General features: G+C 41.9%; 1 protein-coding gene across 1 annotated transcript in view; it reads right to left on the reverse strand.

The window, feature by feature from the left end:
• The window catches only part of PLXNA4 (plexin A4), a 627,680-nt gene that overhangs the window by 135,792 nt on the left and 470,254 nt on the right, over positions 1 to 21,634 (reverse strand). Inside the window, exon 5 of the mRNA XM_027842295.1 lies at positions 3,942 to 4,042. Within this exon, the coding sequence (XP_027698096.1) occupies positions 3,942 to 4,042 (101 nt within the window). The remainder of the gene's footprint in view (positions 1 to 3,941; positions 4,043 to 21,634) is intronic.

Consider the following 21,634-nt stretch of genomic DNA (forward strand, 5'->3'; position numbering starts at 1 on the left):
CTGACAAGATACTGTACTTTAAAGTGAGGAGTAAAAGATGGACTGAGTGGGGACGGGGGGGGGGGGGCGGGTGGAGACTGACATTATCAAAGGAAGGGAAAACTCATTAACAAGGCCTCCCCTTTGTCTCCTAATTGCTGGAAAGTCTTTACCTGTGTTCCCTCCTTTTGCCCCATAGTGAGGACACATTGGCTCCTCATAACTAGATTGCTTTGCTTTCACATCCCCAAGGGATCTCTTTGTAAGAGGTTTCACTCTTTTGCAAACTTCTCCCTTTAACCCAGCTTGTCCAGCTCCCACCTGACACCCCCAGGCAACTTATTTCCAAGTTGTACTCACCATCTAAGGTTCAAAATGATGCCTCATCACTAGAAATAGCGGCTGGCTTTCATTTGAGCAGCAGGAAGGAAGTGAGGACAGGCATACTGGGAGTGAGAGGCTTGTTAAAAAACTAGATGGGAAAGTTTCAGCAAGCTGCTCTTCTCCACCTTCGGTCTCTGATGAATGGACTCCATGATGGGGTAGGACTAGGTCCCTAAGTCTAAGGGACTTAGGTCTAAGGTCTCTTCCAGCTTTCACATTCTGACTCTATCAATCCACAACCTAAGCAGGTAGGTCTTTCCCAGGACAATTGAATTTCTTTCTGTTAAAAGACTTGGAACCCTTTCCTAATGCCTTGCTTTCTCCAATTATCTTACTTATCTTACAATGTCAAGCACACAGTAGGTACTCAAAAGTTTTGCTGAATGAATGAAAAGAAATCATACGCTAGAAAGCAGATGCCCATTGATTAGGGAATGGCTAAACAAATTGTGGTCCATGAATATAGTGGGGACACTGCAAGAGATAGTGAATATGAAGAATTCATAGAAGCATGGAAAGACATAGGAACTGATGCAGAATAAAATAATTAGAACCAGGGAAACTACATACATACATACACAAATGAAAAGACCATCATCTCCAACCAAACCAAACCAAAGTCTATATAACTTGAGTGACCCAGTTTGGCCTCAAAGAAGAGATGGGAAAATGCAAATACGTCCCATCTCCTTCTATGTGGAGATGGGGGACTATGGTTGTAGATTATTGCATATACTGTCATAGTAGGATAATGTCTTGGTTAATTTTGTGGAACTGGTTTTTAATCTTCTTTATTTTTTGTTGCAAGGAATTAGCCCTGGGGGTGGGGTGGGGGAAGATATATTTGAAAATAAAGGTGATGCAAAAACAAAAGATATTGATAAAAAAATTTTAAAGGAAAAGTAATCATGGAATCATAGAGTTTCAGAGCAGAAAAATACTTAAGAAATTTAGTCCAGTGCCATGCTTGTATGGATGAAGAAACTAAGGCCCAGAGAGGTCTCAACTCAAAGGCTCAATCCAGTGATATCTTGCATTTACAACATATTTTAACTCTTTCCCAACATTTTTTACATTCATCATCCCAATTTATCCTCACAAAATTCTAATAAAATATGCTTTATTATTCTCCCTTTTTTCTATATGAGACTAGGACCATAAACAGTGCAAATTAGTAGCAAAGGCAGGACTAATTCCTAATTCCATTTCCCTTGATAACCACCACATGGCAGATGGTGGAGATTATTTATAATCCTGATTGTGTGGATAGGGAAGCTGAGCCCCCATTGGAAACAGAGCTCAAGCCTTCTACCATCCATTTCTAACTAACCTTTCTCTTACTAATAAGGAATTCTTTCAACCAGGAAGATCTTGTCCTGCAGGAAAGAACACCAGATTGAGTACCAGAAAAGCCAGGTTCTGGTCTAGTTTAGGGAATGATTTGCCCCTAGTAGGAGTATTTGGACAGAAGCTGTGTGATGATTTGTTGGGAATATTGTAGTGGGAGGTTCAAGGTTCAATTAATAGTAGGAAAAAATGACCTATGAGCTGGAAGATTTTGTTATTCTGCAATTCTGTTCTGAAGTCTACTAAACTATCTGGGCCTCAATTCCTTCATCATTAAAATGGGAGTAATAATGCCTTCTCTGTCTAGCACACAGGGTTGTTAGGATCAAATTAGGGAATGTTTTGAAAACTCTTAAAGTGTCAAGGTATTACTCATTAATTTTTTTTTAAATTAGAGTTTTTTTTTTTTAATTAGCATGCATTAAGTCTAGGTTGGCTCTATCCATTCCCTGGGGTACATCTTCTCTCTGCCTTTCCAGAGCTGCCATACCCCTGTTGCTCACAGGAGCTCAGTGTTCTCTAGGGATGATGGGAGAACCGCCTGGCAGGAATCAAAGCCAACATGGAAACCCAGTCTTGGGTCCCACAGGCATCAAGTGACAGTGTGTGGATTGCCTATGAATGGTGTCAGATGTGTGATCCCGCAGCAAGGAGGAGCTGGGCCCTCCTTCCTCGTAGGCTCAAAGCTGCCAAAAATCCAGGTTTCTCCCAAGCTGGCCATTAGCCAGAAGGCCCTGGTCCAGAGCACTACCCCCCTTTGGTAGAAAGCCTTGGCTGCCTCCCCTCCTTCCCAACCCCTCGTCCATTAGAGCTAGTGTTTTCCATCTGAGAATGCCTTCCACTTAGCCTGTATATATCTCCTATATACATAGTGGTTCACATCTTGTCTCCTTCATTAAAATGTGAACTTCCTGAGGGGAAGGACCATGTTTTTGCCCTTATCTGTATTCCCAATGCTCAGCACAATGCCAGGCACAAAGTAAGCACTAAAAAATGCTTGTTGATGGACTGACTGTTGGGAGTGTTCTATCCTTAGGGAATCCTGGACCCTTTGTGGAGGCGCTAGTGCATCCAGGGAGGTTCAGCAATTCTGAGCTAGGAGAAAGGCCAACTCTCTGCCTGACCTGAAAAACTCTACTGGATCACTCTGTGAAACTTTCTTGGATTAAGCACAGCTGATTTCCATTCATTACTGACTCTTTTTTGATGAGCACCCCAGCTACTCCCCACTGTCCTCATCAGGCATATATTTACATACATTAGCATATATTTCCACTTGCCTTTTTTCTGGGGTACCATCATTTAGGTGTCTATTATCTGTTAAGTGACACTTTAAATTCCTCAAAGGCAGGTATGGGGCCATGGGGCCTTGGGGCCATCTTCTTAATTTGTAACTTTGCCATAACTTCTTGCATTGTACAGAGTGGTCTCCTTTTACGTCTACATTTTCACATTTCTCCCACATCTCCTATCTGGAGCCAATCAAATCCCATCTGACCACACCACCTCTTCATCCCCCATTTCTATAATAATGATGATGATGATGATAATCCTAATAATAATATAGCCTTTAAGGTCTGCGAAACACTTTACAAATATTATCTCATTTTATCCTCACAACAACCCTGGGAAGCAGGTGCTATTATTGTCATCCCCATTTTACAAATAAGGAAACTGAGGCACAGAGCAGTTAAATTACTTGCCCAGGATCACACAGGTAGTAAATGTCTAAGGCTGGATTTGAATTCAGGTCTTCCCCCATTCTAAATCTGGCATACTATCCATTATGTCACCTAGACCTGCCTCCAGTTACCAAATTTTCTCTTCTCCAGGCTAAACAACTCCATATCTTCACCTCATGTTCGCATGTTGGTTGGAATAAATGGAATTAAATTAGGTGAGCCAGGCCCACTTTTCAGAGCCACTTCTTTTTCCCAAACACACACCAGTTCTCTGACTTTCTAATTGACCTGTTCCCTCTGTCAGAAGCTTTCTATGTGGCCCCAGCTCTTAAATGGAGGTAGAAAGAAGGAGAGAAGAGAGGGAATTCTATAGCTATAGATAGATATAAAGGGAGAGCAGAGGAGACGAGAGAAGAACAGAGGAGAGGAGAGGAAAGGAGAAAGCAAGGAGGGAAGAAAGAATGACAGGAATGCTGAGAAGAAGAGGAGAAGGACGAGAAATTATGGAGGGAAGCAGGAAGCAGGACACAACTGGCTGGTAGTACTCACGTGTTATGAAGCACACACCAACCACAGTGGGGGTCCCCTGAGCCGAGACACTCACTGCAGCTTCCATACTGACTGCAGGACTCAACAGGAACTCTGGTGAGCTGTGAGAACAAGAAACAAGTGGTTAATAGTCGGGCAAGAGACTCAGTGGTTCGTTCTATGAAATATTTGGCACAATGTGAGACTTTAACCATTCAAAATTAGACCTTTTGATTTTCAGTTTGCTTTTCCCAAAAATTGAGCTAAGAACCCTTGCACTCCTTGTGTCCTAAGGTTTTCATATGAGAAGTACTTTGTAAATCTTTAAGCAATATAGAAATATGAACTGTTATTACTATTTCTAGTAGGAGTAGGAGTGTTCTCTCCTGTGAGCTTTTTGAGAACAGAACTGTATTCTGCCCCTCCCCCCGATTTTTTAAAATTCCTAGCATTTAGCACAGTGCCTGGCACACAGCAGGAACTTAACAAATGTTTATTGACTAAAGGTTGTTATTAGGCTCGGAAGGGACCCTGAAGAACTGTACAATCTAGTTTCCTTCCTTGTTGAATTGAAATGAACTGATAACACTTCTTAAGTCCTGCCCTATTTTCTCTGGTGTGCCTGGGTCAGAGGTCAGAGGATCTCAGGTCATCTTGTGTTTTTTTAACTAAATTTTTTTTTTCAATGAACATGCTTATATTTTTTCTTCCTCTCACCTCTTCTCCAGGGGAAAAGAAAAGAAGAGAAAAATAAAACTCTTAGAACAGATACACACAGCCTTAAAATCCTGACACTTTGCACAAAACATGAATTCTCTCCAGAGCAATAACTCAAGTAGGGTCAACAAGAGTGGGAAATGTAAGGGGTCCTATCAAGTCAGTGGGCGTATAAGTTCTCTTAGTCATTTGTCTCTTGTCCTCTTGAAGCTCTGTGAAGATTTTTAAAAATTATATTTGCATTATTCACATAAACATATATGTTTATATATGTGTTTATCTATATACATGTATGTATATTATTTTCTATATACTATCTATATTTATATCTATTTATAATTGTACATTTATCTATTTATATATGTATATTTTTCCCCACTTCCAAACTAGAAGTACCCTACAAACATTCATTCTGTGACATTCATTTCTTAGAAAGATGATGAACTTGAACTTTTATTTTTCTCCCCTTTATTTTTCTTTTTAGGCAATTGGGGTTAAGTGACTTGCCCAGGGTCACACAGCTAGTAAGTGTCAAGTGTTTGGTCTGAGCTGGATTTGAACTCAGGTCCTCCTGACTTCAGGGCCCGTGCTCTACCCAATTCACCACCTAGCTGCCCCCTTCTCCCTTTTCTTTACCAGAGTCCACTTTACTCTCCCAGCTAATTCCTCTTCTGGTGTCTTTCACCTGTGCTGGCCTTTCTGCTGTCCTACAGAGACTCTTTACATTCAAGGTCATGGTTCTTTGTGCATCCTTTCTGCTTTTCTTTCATCTTAAAAGGTCATTTGGAGTTTATAGCTTTTCTTTTTATTTGTTTTGTGTTTTTGAATACATCCCTTTCCCTCCTCCACCCAGCAAGTCATCCCTTGTCACAAAGAGTAAAAGAGAAAGAGGAAAAAAGGTTTAGTAAGATCAGTGAAGACATCAATCATGCCTGACGGTGTGTACAATATCCCATTCCCATAGTCCTCCACCTCTGCAAAAAAGAGAGGAAGATTCTGCTTTTCTTTTAATAAGGGACCGCAAATTCATTGTTAGTGGCCTTAGCTCACTCACTTTTTTTTGGACTACTGGCTCTAAGGGTCTTCTCTCCAAGATCAGTTTTTGCTGTCTTTCTGGCACACTTCCTTAGATGAGTAGGGTCTGTCTGTCTGATGAAGAATTTGATACTGTCTTTCACTAGGAGCTTGTTATGTAAAATGTCCCACTGACTTTCTCTGTTTGAACCTCACTTTCCAATTTCTTACAGTCTCCTGAAGATTACAGGAGGCAGATTTTGGCTTTACCTAATGAAAAACTGCTTCAAAGCTAGAACCGTCCAGAAATGAAAAGAGCTACCTCAACAGGAAGTGAGTGCCCCATCACTGGAGGTGGTTAAACTAAAGCTGGACGATTATTTCCAAGGGATATTGTGCTGTAACAAGTTATTTCTGTACCTGGGGCCAGTAGCCATGGCTGGGGAGTGGGGAAGGGGTGAGCTCACTTGGGGCACAGCCTTGGAAGTAGGGGGGCAGGTGAAGAGAAAATGTGTTCCCATGCTGGTGAAGGGCAGAAAGTGACCCCAGGATGAATCCGCTACCACTGCCATGGTGGGCATAGGATGAGCAGGGGAGGAAGTGCCCCCAGACAGGACTACTATAAATTTCTCTTCGTGGTTGCCCCACCCTAGTTATAGCTTGAGCGAAGATTCACGCTTTGTGATAGGGGTCAGGGTTCTAAGACTTTGGATTCCCAAGAACCCTGACCTATGCCACAGACATGCAGGAGCAAATGGGGTAGGGCTCATGAAGTGTTGTTGATTCAATTCAATTAAACAAAGATTTATCTGGGATTCAGCTATTGTTAACCTTATGACACAGAGTCATCATTGATCAACCCTTTGATGTGGTTTGTGTCTGAGACCTTGAACAGCATATAGCACAGCTTGATGCACAGGACTTTCCTTGGGGATACATACGACACGGGGGAACAAAAACACAGACAGGCAGGGAAAATCAGACAGGTAACTAGATTCTCCAAAGCTGCGCTGCTCTGCCCCAAAGAGGTCTCACCTGTCTTTCTCAATCTCTCTCCCTCCAAAACATACAGCTCTATTACCACAGTATAATGAGCCAGGTTAAATACAAACCCAGAAGCCTGGGCTCACTCCCTACTTCTGTCTGGTACAATGGAAAGGGCCTTGGCTTTAGAATCAGGGGATCAAGATTCAAATTGACCACCTACCAGTGTGACCTTGGGCAGCTCACAAAGTCTCTGGTCCTTAGTTTCCTCGTCTATAAAATGACAAGGTCACCTCAGATGTTCCTGTGATCTGTGATCTCATTTTCCATGGCTTAGAAACAACTTCAGAATGGGAAAGAAGTTGGCGTCACTGTTGGCTGGTGTCATTGGCAATGGCTGTTGCCTCCCTGCCCTGACCCCACTGTGCTCGTGGTAGATGTTAGACTAGACAACCTTTGAGCTGTTTACCTTCCAGCTCAGGGATTTGAGAGTGTTTTTAGCATTCTCATCCTTGAATCTATGCACATCTATTTTATGGATACAGATCCTTTTTGAAATTTCTTTGTCTTTTTTTTCCTGGTGTTTTATTATCCTCTATCTTTATTGTGTCTTTTTAAAAAGTTGTTGAGCTGTTTCAGTTGTGTTTGACTCTTCCTCGACCCCATCTGGGATTTTCTTGGCAGAGATACCAGAGTAGTTTGCCATTTCCTTCTCCAGCTCATTTTACAGATGAGGAAACTGAGGCAAACAAGGTTAAGTGACTTGTCCAGGGTCACACACACACAGCTAGTAAGTGTCTGTGGCCAACTTCGAACTCAAGTTCTCCTGACTGTCTAGGCCTGGCACACTATCCCCAGTGCCATCTTTTAAAAAGTAGTTCCTTTCCATTTTTTGGTATACTTTTTGTTTTTCAGAACCTCTTTCCTACCAATCTGTCCTCACAGGCAGCCCATGCCTTCCACTGCCCCATTCTTGTCCTCTTTTGCCTTCTTAATATTGGAACTTGAAAAACAATGAACCACAAAATAATTCTCTATTGATCATCTCTACCACTTCCTTCCACCATGGGCAGATATGTATCTGTCTTCAGACATGAGCTGTCTTCTGACATATTAATTCATCCCTGCTCAGTTCCTTAATGGTGGGAGTCTTATATACCCAATGTATAGGAAAGTTAGAACCAGAAGTTGATTGATAACATTTGCTATCCTTTTATCACCCAAGAATTGAATTTTGGAGCAGGAAGGGTCTCACAGATCATCTAGTCTAGGCCAACTCCTGAGTTCATGGATAGAGAAACCGAGAACCATAGGTTAAGGGCCTCACCCAGGTCACAGAGTCATTTAGTTCACAGCAGAACCAGAGCCAGCATTCAGGTCTCTTGACTCTAACAAACTTTCTTTTCTAAGAATAATTTCCAAATCCCTAAATCATTTACTTTTTCTCTTCTTTTGTTTTAGTGTTCATATTGCTTTTTGCACCTGTTTTCTCTCCAAAACATGTACTGAGGATTCTCACCAGTCTATCCTCCACTTTTCTGCCCCTTCTCGCCATCATTGTAGCATTACACAGTATTGGGCTGGCTCTGCCTCTGTCTCCTCCTGGTGCACTGTTTGATACTTGAAATGTTCCCTTCCCTTTTCCTCATGTTACTGCCCCTTCTCAGCAGCGCTGTGATGGAGCTCTGGTTATGCACCACTAGTCATTTTTTTCTTTCTAATTTTGATGTGCGTCTTAAGATTGAAAGCATTGTATAGTGGAAAGGGCTCTGGATCAGTGTGGTAGATTGGAAACAATGGTGGATTTGGATTCGGACAAGGGCTCTTGCCCCTTAATACCTGTGTGACCCAGGGCAAGGTGTTTCATCTCTCTGGGCCTCAGTTTCCTCATTTGTAAAGATGATTAATTAGATGGCCTTTAGGGTCCTTTTAACACTATAGGCAGCTAGGTAGTGCAGTGGATAAAGCACTTGGCTTGGAGTCAGAAAGATGAGTTCAAACCCAGTCTCAGACCCTTACTAGGTGGATGATTCTAGGCTAGTCATTTAGCTTCTGTTTGCCTCAGTTTCTGCAACTATAAAATGGGAATAATAATAGCACCTACCTCCCAGGGTTGTTGTGAGGATCAAATGAGTTAATATTTGTAAAGCACCTAGCACAGTTCCTGGCACACAATAGGCACTTAATAAATGCTTGTTTCTGGGGCAGTTAGGTGGCGCAGTGGATACAGCACTGGCCCTGAAGTCAGGAGGACCTGAGTTCCCATCCGGCCTCAGACCAAACACTTGACACTTACTAGCTGTGTGACCCTGGGCAAGTCACTTAACCCCAATTGCCTCATAAAAATAAATAAATAAATAAATGCTTGTTTCCCACCTTCCTACAACCCTATGACCTTGGTTAAGTTATTTAATGTCTCTGGGCCTCAGTGCTTCATCTGTCAAATGATGGGGTTGTATGAGCTGACCAGCAGAGTCATCTAAATCTAAAGTTCTTTTTTAATAGTATTTTATTTTTTCCAATTACACGTAAAGACAATTTTTAACATTCATTTTTTAAAAAAATTTGAGTTCCATATTTTCTCCTTGCCTCCCTCCTTTCTCCCTCAAAAGCAATTTAACATAGGTTATTTATGTGCAATCATGTAAAACATATTTCCATATTAGTCATGTTGTGAAAGAAGAAACAGACCAAAAGAAAAAAAGCCACAAAAAAGTGAAAACAGTATGCTTCGTAAATCTGAAGTTTTTCTAAATTTAAATCCTGTGATCCTATGAAATAAAAAGACCTAGATTTAGATTTGACTCTGAGCTCTGCCACTTAATAGTTTTATAACCTTGAGCAAGATACTTAATTCCCCTAGGCCTCAGTTTCATCATACTTAAGATGGAGGTAATAGTCCTTATAATGCCTGCCTCACAAGGCTGTTGTGAGGAAACGGCTTTGTAAACTATAAAACCTCATGAGGAAGAGTCATCATTGATCAACCCTTGGATGTGGTTTGGGGCTGAGACCTCCAATGAGAGCTATTCGAACAGGTGGGTGAGCCCAGCGTATTGACTGCAAGGGACGACCTGGGTCACCTTTGCCAACCTCCCCTGGTCACTTCCATTTCTTGCCTCACTCACGCACTAAATGTGAAGATGCTGGTCATGTTAATGTTGCAGCAAGGGCATTGGACTTGGATCTAGGTTCTAATCCTGGCTTTGTAACTCATTTGCTATGATACTCTGAAAACTTAGTTTCCTCATCTGTAAAAATGAAGTTGGTAAATCAAACGATCTATAAGTTTACTTTCAGTTCTAATTCTTCATACAATATAGAAACTCACCTTGTCCCCAACACTTTTGCATGATCTTGAAGAAAAAAAAAACGATAGTTTGTCCCATAAAAGCTCTTTTTTTCTTTTACATTTAATATTGGTGGATGGCATGCTATATTATAGGGGCTCCATCTTCTCTTTTCCTTCCCCCTTTCTGGAAGGGAGGAAATGGCTGAATCTTACCGAGACCTTGCCTATCTCACTGAAGCCTGGCCTGTTTGCACCCTGACTCTTTTCTTTTCTCACATCTGGGGTTATTGGGAATTCACTCAATGGCATTCTGAGACATGTAGTTCGAAGTTCTGAGAGTGATCTGGACTTCTGCTATCTTTGAGCTGGAAGAAAGCCTTGAGACATACTTATTCCTTTACAGAATAGTCCTCATTGGGGCTAGGGATTTTCCCTGAAAATGTTCCTAGAGTGGCCTTATCTTTGCTGCCTGTAACAATATTTTCAATCTGCAAACTATCTTCAGGGGACATTTCTCTGTGCCTCTCAGGGGACTTAGCCCCCATTTGGTGAGCTACCTCCAATAGTGGAGCTATTTTAGGTTCTCTCCCTAAAGCCATGCTGCTATTTGAGTTGGGAAAGCTTGCTTTCCATGGACATCTAGGTATCAATCAATCAATCAACATTTATTAAGGACCTACTATGTATCAGGCACTGTGCTAAGCACTATACTAAGAGCTAGAGAAAGTACCTCTGGCCTATAGAGCATGTACTCAGTATAATCAATGCATGTTTCTGCCAAGAAACATCATTTGTATAAGTGAAACCCAAAATGTATTTTCAAACATGACCCTCAGTTGCTGTGTTGAGTCACTGCTTCTATTCATTAATTCCAGAAGCCTGTGCCATAACTCCTTCCCCTAAGATGAAGGACATGAATGAATTTCTAGGTATCATCCCTTACCTGGATTTCTTCAGGTATTTTTGAATAGTCAAAGGAGTCTTACAATTCAGATATCATGTCCTTATTGAATTTTCTTTACCTTATATACCTTTTTTATAGTCCCCCAACTTTCTTACTCTTATCTTTAAGAATTCCATGCCACACCATTTCTCTCTTTGTCATATATGTGTGTGTGTGTGTATGTGTGTATGAGTGTGTATGTATATATGTATACACACACTGTAACTAAATAGTCCCTTGTGAGTACTAGCTTCCATAAAACTTTTCATTTTTTTAATTAACAGAAATCAATTTTCTCTCCATCCCAACCTTACCTCCTCCCCCAATACATAGGGGAAAAAATAGAAAAACAAAATCCTTGTAACAAATATGTATGGTCAAGGAAAACAAATTCCCTCATTGACAGTGTTCAAAAATATATATTTCATTGTGTACTCTGAATCTATCACCTCTCTCTCAGGAGGTAGATAGTGTGCTAAATCATCAGTCCTCTGAAATTATTGATGGTCATTAAGTTAATCATAGTTCTTATAGCTTTCAAATTTATTCTTCTTTATGGTATCATAAATGGAAACATTTTTCAATTACCACAATCATATTTTCACAATGTTGGTCCCTAATGCCTATATTTATCTAGTCACCAAGGAACAATACCCTAACTGATCAAATAATTTGATCAATTCCAACAATGGAAATTAGGAACTACGATATTAGTATCAGCCACAGTTACGAGCAGATTGTGTCTGTTATAAAGGAGTTGGATTTTTTTAAAGTATAGATCAAATAAGATGTTTATAGAACTGTTAAAAATAAATGCTTGAGAAAGTCCAGTAGTCAAGCTTTCAGAACTTCCAGTCTCAGGAACACCTAGAGAAGTCAGACAGGCCCTTGTGCCTCTACCAGAGGGAAGTGTGGGAAAATGGAAGTTTAGAAAGTACTCTCATTGGAGAGTGGCGCCAAGATGGCGGATGGGAGGCAGCAACCCTCCAAACTCTCCAACATTCCCATCTGAACACATCTGAACAAAATGTCAGAGGGAGATATTTTTTCAGCCTAAGATGACTCAGAAGGGCAACAGGAGAAGGTCTGTGACAGCTGGGTGGGGACTGGCCCACAGTGCACATGGCAGCAACAACAGTGGCGAGCCTTAGAGGCCACCATGACAGCAGTAGCAGCAGTAGCAGCAACTTTGGGAGATCTTAGCCCAGAGACAGGAAGGGGGTTGGACAACTGGTCAGAAAGATATTACAGGGACCCTTTGCTGGCACTGGGTATAGGTGGCGCTGATTGCCAACTTTCTTGCCCACATGCTGTTCTGGGTCATAGTTCCAGGAGCAGAGGAGGGCTTGTGGTCAGTCACAAGGAAGCAGGGGCCCTGGTTAGAGTTCCAAGGCAGAGAGAGGTGCTAGCACTTGTGGTTGAAGGAAAGTAGGAAACCTGGTCAAGGTTCCAGGACCAGGGCTAGTCCTTGAGGCTACAGGGGAGCAGAGGTTTTTCCTGGGTAAAGATCAGAACAAAGACTAGGAGGGCAGTGACCACACCTCTCCCCAGATCACACCACTGTGGAAGCACCAAAAACTTGAAGATGCCCAGAACTAGCTCTGAAAACAGCAGCACAAAAAAAGCCTAAAACTTGGAACAGTGCTTTCCCACCCTGAGGAGAGCAGAGCCTAAATGTAACATAAAGTTCAAAATCAAGAAACAGGCTGGAAAAATGAACATACGACAGCAACAACAACAACAACAACAAAGACTTTGACAATAAAAAAAAACTACTATTATGGCAGGGAAGACCAAGTCAAAACTCAGGGAAAACAACAATGTAAAAACTCTTGCATCCAAAGCCTTAAAGAAAAATGTTAATTGGACACAAACCCAACAAGAATTCCTGGAAGATTTAAAAAAGAGATTAGTAGAAGGAAAAATGGGAAAAGAAATGAGAGGGATACAAGAAAATTATGAAAAGAGAATTAATAGCTTGACAAAAAAGGTACAAAAATACTCAAAAAAACCCCCTTAAAACCAGAATTATCTTGATGGTAAAAGAGGTACAAAAATTTACGGAAGAAAAGAACTCCTTAAAAGATGAAATTGGCCAAATGGAAAAAAGAGCTACAAAAGCTCTTTTGGAGAAAATAATTCCTTAACAATTAGAATTGGGAAGCTAATAACTCCATGAAACACCAAGAAACAATCAAACAGAATCAGAAGAATAAAAAAGAAAGAAGAAAATGTGAAATATTTCATAGGAAAAATAAGTGACCTGGAAAATAAATTGAGGAAAGATAATTTAAGAATTATTGGACTACCTGAAAGCCATGAGCAAAAATGAACTTAGACAGTATGTTTCAAGAAATTATCAAGGGAAAATTGCTCTCATATCTTAGACTCAGAGGGTAAAATGGAATTGAAAGAGTCCACCGATCATCTCCTGAAAGAAATCCAAAAGCAAAAACTCCCAGGAAAATCATAGCCCAATTTCAGAGCTTCCATGTCAAGGGAAAAATATTGCAAGTAGCCAGAAAGAAACAATTCAAATATTGTAAAGCCACAGTCAGGACCACACAAGATTCAGCAGCTTCTATGTTATGGAGCAGAGGGCTTAGAATATGATATTCTGGAAGGCAGAGGAGCTAGGATTACAAGAATCACCTACTCAACAAAACTGAGTATAATCCTTCCCCTTTAAGGGAAATAAATTGATATTTAGTGAAATAGAGGACTTTTAAGCATGAGCAATAATGTAAGAAATTATGTTTAAAATGAAACAAAACAATAAATTTAGCAAAATCATGCTGGCTGAGCCTCAATTTGTAACCCCGATGACTGGCACTACAGAAGGCATGTTCTCCTTTCCACTTTCTCCTTCCTTCTGGAAGAGGAGATGATCAAGGGGCCTTGATGAAATCACCAAGGCCTTACCTGTTTCTATTCTGTCCCTTTTCCTTCCTTAATTAAAAGTTTGGAGATATAATTAGCCACACTCTGTTACAACAGCTAGCTCACATTTAGCCTAGGTGCAACATAATGGTCCTGAGATCCACATGATCTCACTCTCTGCTGTTTCTGAAGGCCCAGATTAAAATTCTTAGTACAATCACAATAGTTCAGAACCTCAGAGAAAAATTTGCAGCATTCAGAGGGAGATTTTATTCTTTGCCCTAATTTAAAGTTTTTGTGTATCTCTAGATATCCCCTGGCCTCTTAAGGTTGGAAGCAAAATTGGGATTCAGGAAACATTTAGGAAAAATAAGTGAGCAGAGTACATTACAGTATCTGTTCTTGGATAAGCAGAAGGAGGGGGAGTTAGAGAATGAGCTGATCCTTTCTGAAAACTTCCAATAATCCTTGAGGATGTCGGTAAAACTGATAGCTTCAGTCACAGTCTTCTGTTCTGAGAGGCTGGCAGGGCCCAACGGTCCACCTCGATCTTTTCCTTCTCTGCTACAGCCGTAGCTCAACTACCCTTTTGAGGTTCTCTCTTCACCTGTTGCCTCTGCGATTCTTTTGATACTATCTCATTAAATCCTGGGTGAGGCAGAGGAGTCTTCCCATGGTAGCTGGTCCCTCAGTTCTCGCGATCCTTGCTTCTTCTCTCAGTCTGCTATCTCAAAGGCTGTGTATGTGTCTTTTGAAACTCCTGGGCAAGGCACAAGTACCCTCTTATGGCTCAGAGACCGAGATAAATTCAAACTGTTTTCACTGCTATGAGAGAATGAACTACAAATCCCAGAATGCCACTCAGTTCTCAAACTACTCCCTGTATATGGAACTGTCAACTTCTACCATCCTCGACTTGCTCATTAAAGAAAATCGACATTAAACTGAGCAGAATACAGTAGACCAATGCTGCTCTGTTTCTCTGCATCACCTTCTGAACCTCCTTCTTCTTTCTTCCATGGATTTTTTAAGCCTTTCTTTGATATCCTTTTCTTTCTTTCCTTTTTCCTTTTGGCATTACTATCACTGCTTACCAACTCCTTTCCCTGTCCCCTCCCTAGTAATGAATTAAGCATAGTCAAGAAGAACAAGCCCGCATGTTGCTTATGTCTATAGTGTGGTCTCATTTTGCACCTCCAGCCCATTATCTCTCTTTCAGAAGGTGGTAAGCACGTAAAAAGCCTTTTCTTCATCTTGCCTCATTAAATATCCTTGCCATTCTCCTCCTCTACTGTGTTCTGTGACTCCTCTTACGTTTATCAAATAATTTTTCTCTTTCCATTCCCTAACGATGCAGTGTTGCCCCTTGAGTACTGTTCCATCTGCTGTTCTCACCAGCCTTTGTGTTAAGATCCCTGCATATACCCTGTGATTAGCGCTCAGTAATACCACCGGCCTCCAGTGCCTAATGCTCTCCACCTCTCCAATGTCACATACGACCACTCACGCTTCTTAACATATTGGCCTTTTCAGATTTCTCCTCATAGGCCACTGAAATGGTAGGTGTAGGTTGGAGCAGTCGGCAGCCTGCAAAGATCTTAGAACATGCTCCCAAGTCCATCAGACGCAGGACAGTGCCACCCTTCAGAAGCCTCTTCAGGCTGCTCGTTTCTGGAGCTGTGTTGTCTGCTTCCAAATCATTCGTTTCCCCTTCTCCTCTCCTCTTCCTCCTCTGATTGTGGGCCTCCTGCTCCCCCATAATTCTTTCTTCTGTCTCATTCTCAGCTTCTTGTTGGTTACCGATTCCAGTTTTTTATCACCCAGATGGTCAAAAATTTCTTCCTTATGTCCAGCCCAATACTTTTCAGAGTTAATGGAAGCCTGTTCCCTTATTTCACTCTCCATGAGCATGAATAACAATTGTTCAGCTTATTAAAAAATACAACAAACAAACATCTATAGAGGTAGCTAGGTGGCTCACTAGATAGAGTGCTGGGTCTGGAATCAGGAAAACTTGAGTTCAAATCTAGCCTCAGTCACTTACTAGCTGTGTGACCCTGGGCAAGTCATTTAATTTCCATTTGCCTTAGTTTATTCAAGTGTAAAATGGGGATAATAACAGCACGTATCTTCGAGGGTTGTTGTGAAGATCAAATGAGGTAATATTTGGGAAGCTCTTAGCCCAGTGCCTGGCACATCACAGGCTCTGTATAAATGTGTATTCTCATCCTCCTCTAAAAGGCACAAAGAGATGAGACAGTAGAAGGAACACCGGAACTGGAGTCAGAGGATCTGGGTTTGAATCTTGGTTCTGTGGCTTACTACCTCTGTGACCTTAGGCAAGTCACTTCCCTTCTATGGGACTCTGTAAAATGACAGTTCATTTTGCCCAACCTCCATTTTACAGATGAGAAAACTGGGGACCACAGACACAAGACATAAGCCCGAAGTCACAGAGCGATTAAGTGGAATAGTAGAGCTTTGAACTTAAAGATTTGGTCCTTTGGCTGTCAGGTCCGTGTTCCTTCCTCTAAACCACACACTGAATATATATTCTACACACAGGAAGAAACTACTGCAGATGGAAGACGTGCTCATTCCCTGGTTAGTGCTGGATTCAGCTAAATTGTCATTGTTCAGTCATTTCATTTGTGCTCGACTCTTTGTGATCCCATTTGGGGTTTTCATGGCAAAAATACTCTATATTTCCTTCTCCAACTCATTTTACAGATGAGGAAACTGAGGCAAAAAGGATTAAGAGATTTGCCCAGGGTCACGCAGCTAGGAAGCGTCTAAGGTCAGATTTGAACCCAGGAAGATGAGTCTTCCTGATTCCTGGCCCGGCTCTCTGTGCCCTATGGCACGCCCTAGCCGCCCTTGTATGGAGCTGATTAATTGTTTGCTGAACTTAACTAAACTCAATCTGTAGACAAAGGCGATTCTACTGGTACACCATCAGTGGGCCATACATTCTGAGTCACTTTCCTAGTATTGAGGATGGCTTTGGGCTGATATACTTGCATGCACTTATACCAGGTGGTAAAGGTCGTTCCTTTGAAAAGTTAATTGGCCGGTGCTCAGGATACTGTCTGTGAAAGGCATGGAAGAGAGGAGAGTGACCCAGCTTGCATAATAAGAATTCACATAGTAAGTACTGCATAGTAAGATTCATATATGAGAGAGAGCACTCCCTTCACCCTGGCCAAGAATTCATGATACCTGTAGGCTAGTCCTAGCTTTATCACTAAGGAGCAGGGCAACCTTGGTCTAGCAACTCAACCTCCCTAGACTTCATTTTCCTCATTTGTAAACTGAGGCAGCCTGCTATAGTGGAAGAGAATCATAAGAACTGGGTACCTGGGTTTGAGTACTAGCTCTGACATGTCACAACTAGTCAGGCTCAGTTTCCTCATCTGCAACATGATAAAAAAATTTTTGATAAAAATTTCCAAATGCTCACACTATCCATCAGACAGATTCATGTGGAGCAAAGTGCTTCACTAACTTTAAACAACTATGGAGATGTAAGGTGTTATCTAAGGTCTTTTCCAAGTCTGGAATTTTGTGATTCAAATAACTGAACCTGCGATATGCAGTGTGTTAACAGTGGAAAGTGGCTCTGATGTCATATGACCCTAGTTCAAATCCTACTTCTGATTCTTATCATCTTTGTGACCTTGGACAAGTCACTAAACTTCCCAGGGCCCCAGCTTACTCAGGTAAAATTGGGGGTTCACTTAGATGATCTCTGAAGTTCCAATCAGCCCTAGTTCTATGATCCTCTGAAGATCCTGAATTATAACTAACCAAGGACATTAGCCAAGAAGGTATTAGGGGGTGGGGATTTGAAGTCACAGGCTCCGCATATCCCAGACTCCGATTCTATTTTTCTAAAGTTTCAGAAATACTTCTCTCCAAGGGTTGAAATAAAGCCCTGCTCTATCTGTGGCTGTCAGCATTTCAAAAGATGCCTGCTGGTCTACTGATTGCATTCAGTAGAGTTTTATAGATATAGTGTACAATCTATGTGTGTGTGTGTCTAATTTGTTTAAGCATTTGACATTCTGGTCGAAATGTGAATTATTACTCCATCTCTACTCTTATAATTGGATGCTAATGCTACAGCGGATGCATAGAATCTGATGATGGGAGTCAATTTAAATGTCCAAAATGCTTCTGAAGTATCCAATTTCCCTCAGAATTGTCAAGATGAAAATAAAAAAGGAAGAAGGTTCTTCAAGAAATTCCAAGAAACTGGTGGAGATACTGCCAAGTTGGGTGGCAACTGTGATGGGCTTCTTTTCCCCATCAAGTCTCTCTCCCACCCCCAAAGCAGAAAAAAAGACATCTCTGCCCTCATCCTCCTCACCTGATTTTAGCTGGAAACAACAGGGGACTGGAGCACAGTGTTCAGAGATCCATAGCAGTGTGTGTGTGTGTGTGTGTGTGTGTGTGTGTGTGTGTGTACACATGTTTGGGAGATGCTGGGAAAAGGGTGGAGAGAGAAATTGAAGACTCCCTGTCAGGGATGCACTAACAAATGCTTAACAACTAGCTTTCCAGGAAAAAAAAATGTATGTACAACATACTTTTAAGTTTAATCAGCATTAACATTTTCTCCATCACTTTCTTAGTCTAAACAATCAACAAGGCGATAAATCAATCCCTGATTTGTAGCATTTGCTGATTTCTGAGATGTAAATATTCATACTGAAAATGTAACCAAGATGGCTCCCACATACCACTGTTCCCTTGCAGATTCTGTAATGAAATAAGCCCCCAGAACTTCAATGGGTAGCATACAGATTCCAAGCTTGATCCTCCCTGGCTAAAAATCCTCAAACTCTGACAAATGGCTTGTAGCCAAGTAAGAGCCATGCAGAGGCCCTAGCTGCTGGTCAGTGGGCTTGGAACTGGTTCATCGTCAACTCTTGAATTCACAGGCTGGCAGCAGTTCCATCAGGTTCTCATACTTATTTCGGGTCACACTAGGCAGCCAAAAGACTTTCATTTTAGAGCCTATTTCCTAGAAGTAGGGAATAGCTTTGATTGAATGGTGGGAAAACAGCCTCAGAAATGGCCCAGAGAATTTGAACAGAGGGCAAATGAGTCAGAAACCACCCAAGCATGCTTAAGATTTGCAGTGGAGTCTCCACAGTGGTAGAGAGGTTCAGGACCTTAGGTGTGGGATGTCAGGGAAGAGGCAATTTAAAAGTGGGGGTAGAAGGGGCAGTTTAGCCAGGTTGGTTTGTTTGTTTTGCCCAAGCACCAAAATTTTAAGCTCTCCTTCTACAATGGGTGTAGATGGAGCCATTCATTAGGAAATTATACATGTGTGTTTAGGTTTACAATTAAAACATAACTCTTTTCATGTCCCTGCTGGAAATGATCTCTCCATTCCATACATATAACAATGGGCCTTGGGCCCACTGGGAGATTTAGCCCCTAGAAAAATACATAGAGATGTTTTCTGAAATGAGAATAGGATTCTGCAGACTTGGCTGCCTGAGATGGAGCATGACTGCCCCACAGGAACCATTGTGCTGACTTCTTGGTTGCCCAAGTGTTGGGAAATGATTTCATCTGTGCGTCGGCGAGAAGAGATCATTAGGAATCTTCCACTTCTGGGATTTTGCGTTTCCTCTTGTTCTCTTCCCAGAGCTTGGGTTTGGGCCGGGGGGTTGATAGAACAGAGGCTGAGTCCAGGCCAAGGAAAGCCCGAGCTCAGCATTTGTCTCCCTCACCTGGGTCTAGGTGGTTGCTTCCAGGGTACTATGACATGACAGATAAGAAGTGATCTGGCCCCTCGTGGATGGAGCCCTGGATTCGTAGTCAGCAAGACTTGGGTTCAGATCCCACCTTAGACACTTACTATCCCTGCAACTGAGACAAGTCATTAAACCTGCCTCAGTTTCCTCATCTGTAAAATAAATAAAACCTTAGTTTCTTCACCTGTAAAATAACAATAGTTTGCCTTTATGTAGCACTTTAAGGTTTGCAAAGCACTTTGTAAACATCACATTTTATCCTCACAACAACCCTGAGAGATAGGTGTTATTATTATTATCCTCATTTTACTGTTAAGGAAACTGAGGCAGAGGTTAAATGACTTGCCTAGGGGTCACACAGCTAGTATGTGTCTGAGGCTGGATTTGAACTCAGATCTTCCTGACTCCAGGTCCAGTGTTCTATCCACTGTGTCACCAATCTGGGAAAAGAGAGACAACCTCAGAGGCTTGCTATGAGGCTCAGATGGGACCCACAAAGTGAGAGGTAAAGAAAGCACTTTGCAAACCTCTCCATGCTAAATAAATGCTGGCTATTATTGTTAAGATGCTACTCAGAGCAATAAGGAGGGGGAGCCCCCGAAGTAACATGGCTGACGGAGCTAGGGAGACAGAGTAGAGATGCAGAAGCCCCGAGTTCCAATCCTGACACTAAATCTACTGAATATTAAGAAGATCCCTCTATCTTTCTATGCCTTAGTTGGCTCATCTGAAGGAAAAGGAGACAAATGCCGCATTTCTTCTAGCAGTCTGGGCTGGCCGCAAAATATTACTAATAAAAATGAACTACAGAACACAGAACACTTTGCAAATGGAAAGTAACAGATGCTGCAGAGTGCTGCAATTTGCTGCTATTACTAAGTATAAATGCCTAATAGGAAGCCAGTTTACTCTGGGAACTCGGACAGCCAAAGAGCGAGTGTCAAAGCCGGAATTATCAACATATGTTCCTCCTCATTAGGCAAACTACAGTACAGCACGGATGCTGGGCAAGGAGCTTTTGCTGGCTTTCTCCAGGGCCCTCAGAAATCATCCTTTCCTTGCACTGCTCAGTGCAGGGCCCGTTTTGCCAATGCACTCATCCCTTATCATTACATACCTTCACGGTAAGAAAAGGTATCCTGCTGCCTTTTCTTTCTATTAACCCATTGCACAGATAGAAAAGCTGAAGCTCAAAGAGATCTCGCCAAGGACCCACAGCCCCACTGCAGTAAATGGATTTAGGAATGGAAATTGGTACTTAGCCAGCCAAGCACTGTTTGTTCCTGATTTTTTCCCCTGCTCCTTTCCTCTACCTTTGTTGTCTCCTGTTGATTTAGCCTCTTGGCTTTCAGTTTTACAGTGTTCCTGTGTATGATGTAAAATATATATATATATATATATATATATATATATGTATATATTTTAAGGACTGGCTAAGGGCTAGTGCTGAGTGAGAACTTTCAGCAAGGGGAAGCCGCCTACGCACCACAAAAGCCAACCACGGAATAAGCATGAGTGAGAACTGACACTCTTCTGGGTGGGTCGAGGAATGCTAGCAAAGCTCATGGCCAGCTGCTCCTCACCAGGCCAGGAAGGGCTACAACTGAGCCTTAGGTAATATGTACATATTTGTCACAGGTCTTAATACTTGCTGTTATTGAGTCATTTCAGTTGTATCTGACTCTCTGTGACCCCATTTGGGATTTTCTTGGCAAAGATACTGGAGTGGTTTGCCATTTGCTTCTCCAGCTCATTTTACAGATGAGGAAACTGAGGCAAACAGAGTTAAGTGACTTGCTCAGGGTCACACAGCTAGTAAGTGTCTGAGGCCACATTTGAACTCAGGTCCTCTTGACTCCAGGGCCAGTGCTCTATCCAACTCACCATCAAGCTGCCCCTAGCTTTGTTTTCACCAGTCCTCTACAAAGAACTAGGAAAGTCAGGGAGCTTATCCTGATTTAAAGCACATTTTTCCTAGGTTATTTCATTCAAGAAGAGGCTGTGCAGCCCAGTAAATAGAGTAAGAAGGGCAGGTAGGTGGCGCAGTGGATAGAGCACTGGCCCTGAACACAGGAGGACCTGAGTTCAAATCCGGCCTCAGACCAAACACTTGACA

This window comes from Vombatus ursinus, unplaced genomic scaffold (assembly GCF_900497805.2).
Source record: "Vombatus ursinus unplaced genomic scaffold, bare-nosed wombat genome assembly UNPS02014870.1, whole genome shotgun sequence".
NCBI classification, from domain to species: domain Eukaryota; kingdom Metazoa; phylum Chordata; class Mammalia; order Diprotodontia; family Vombatidae; genus Vombatus; species Vombatus ursinus.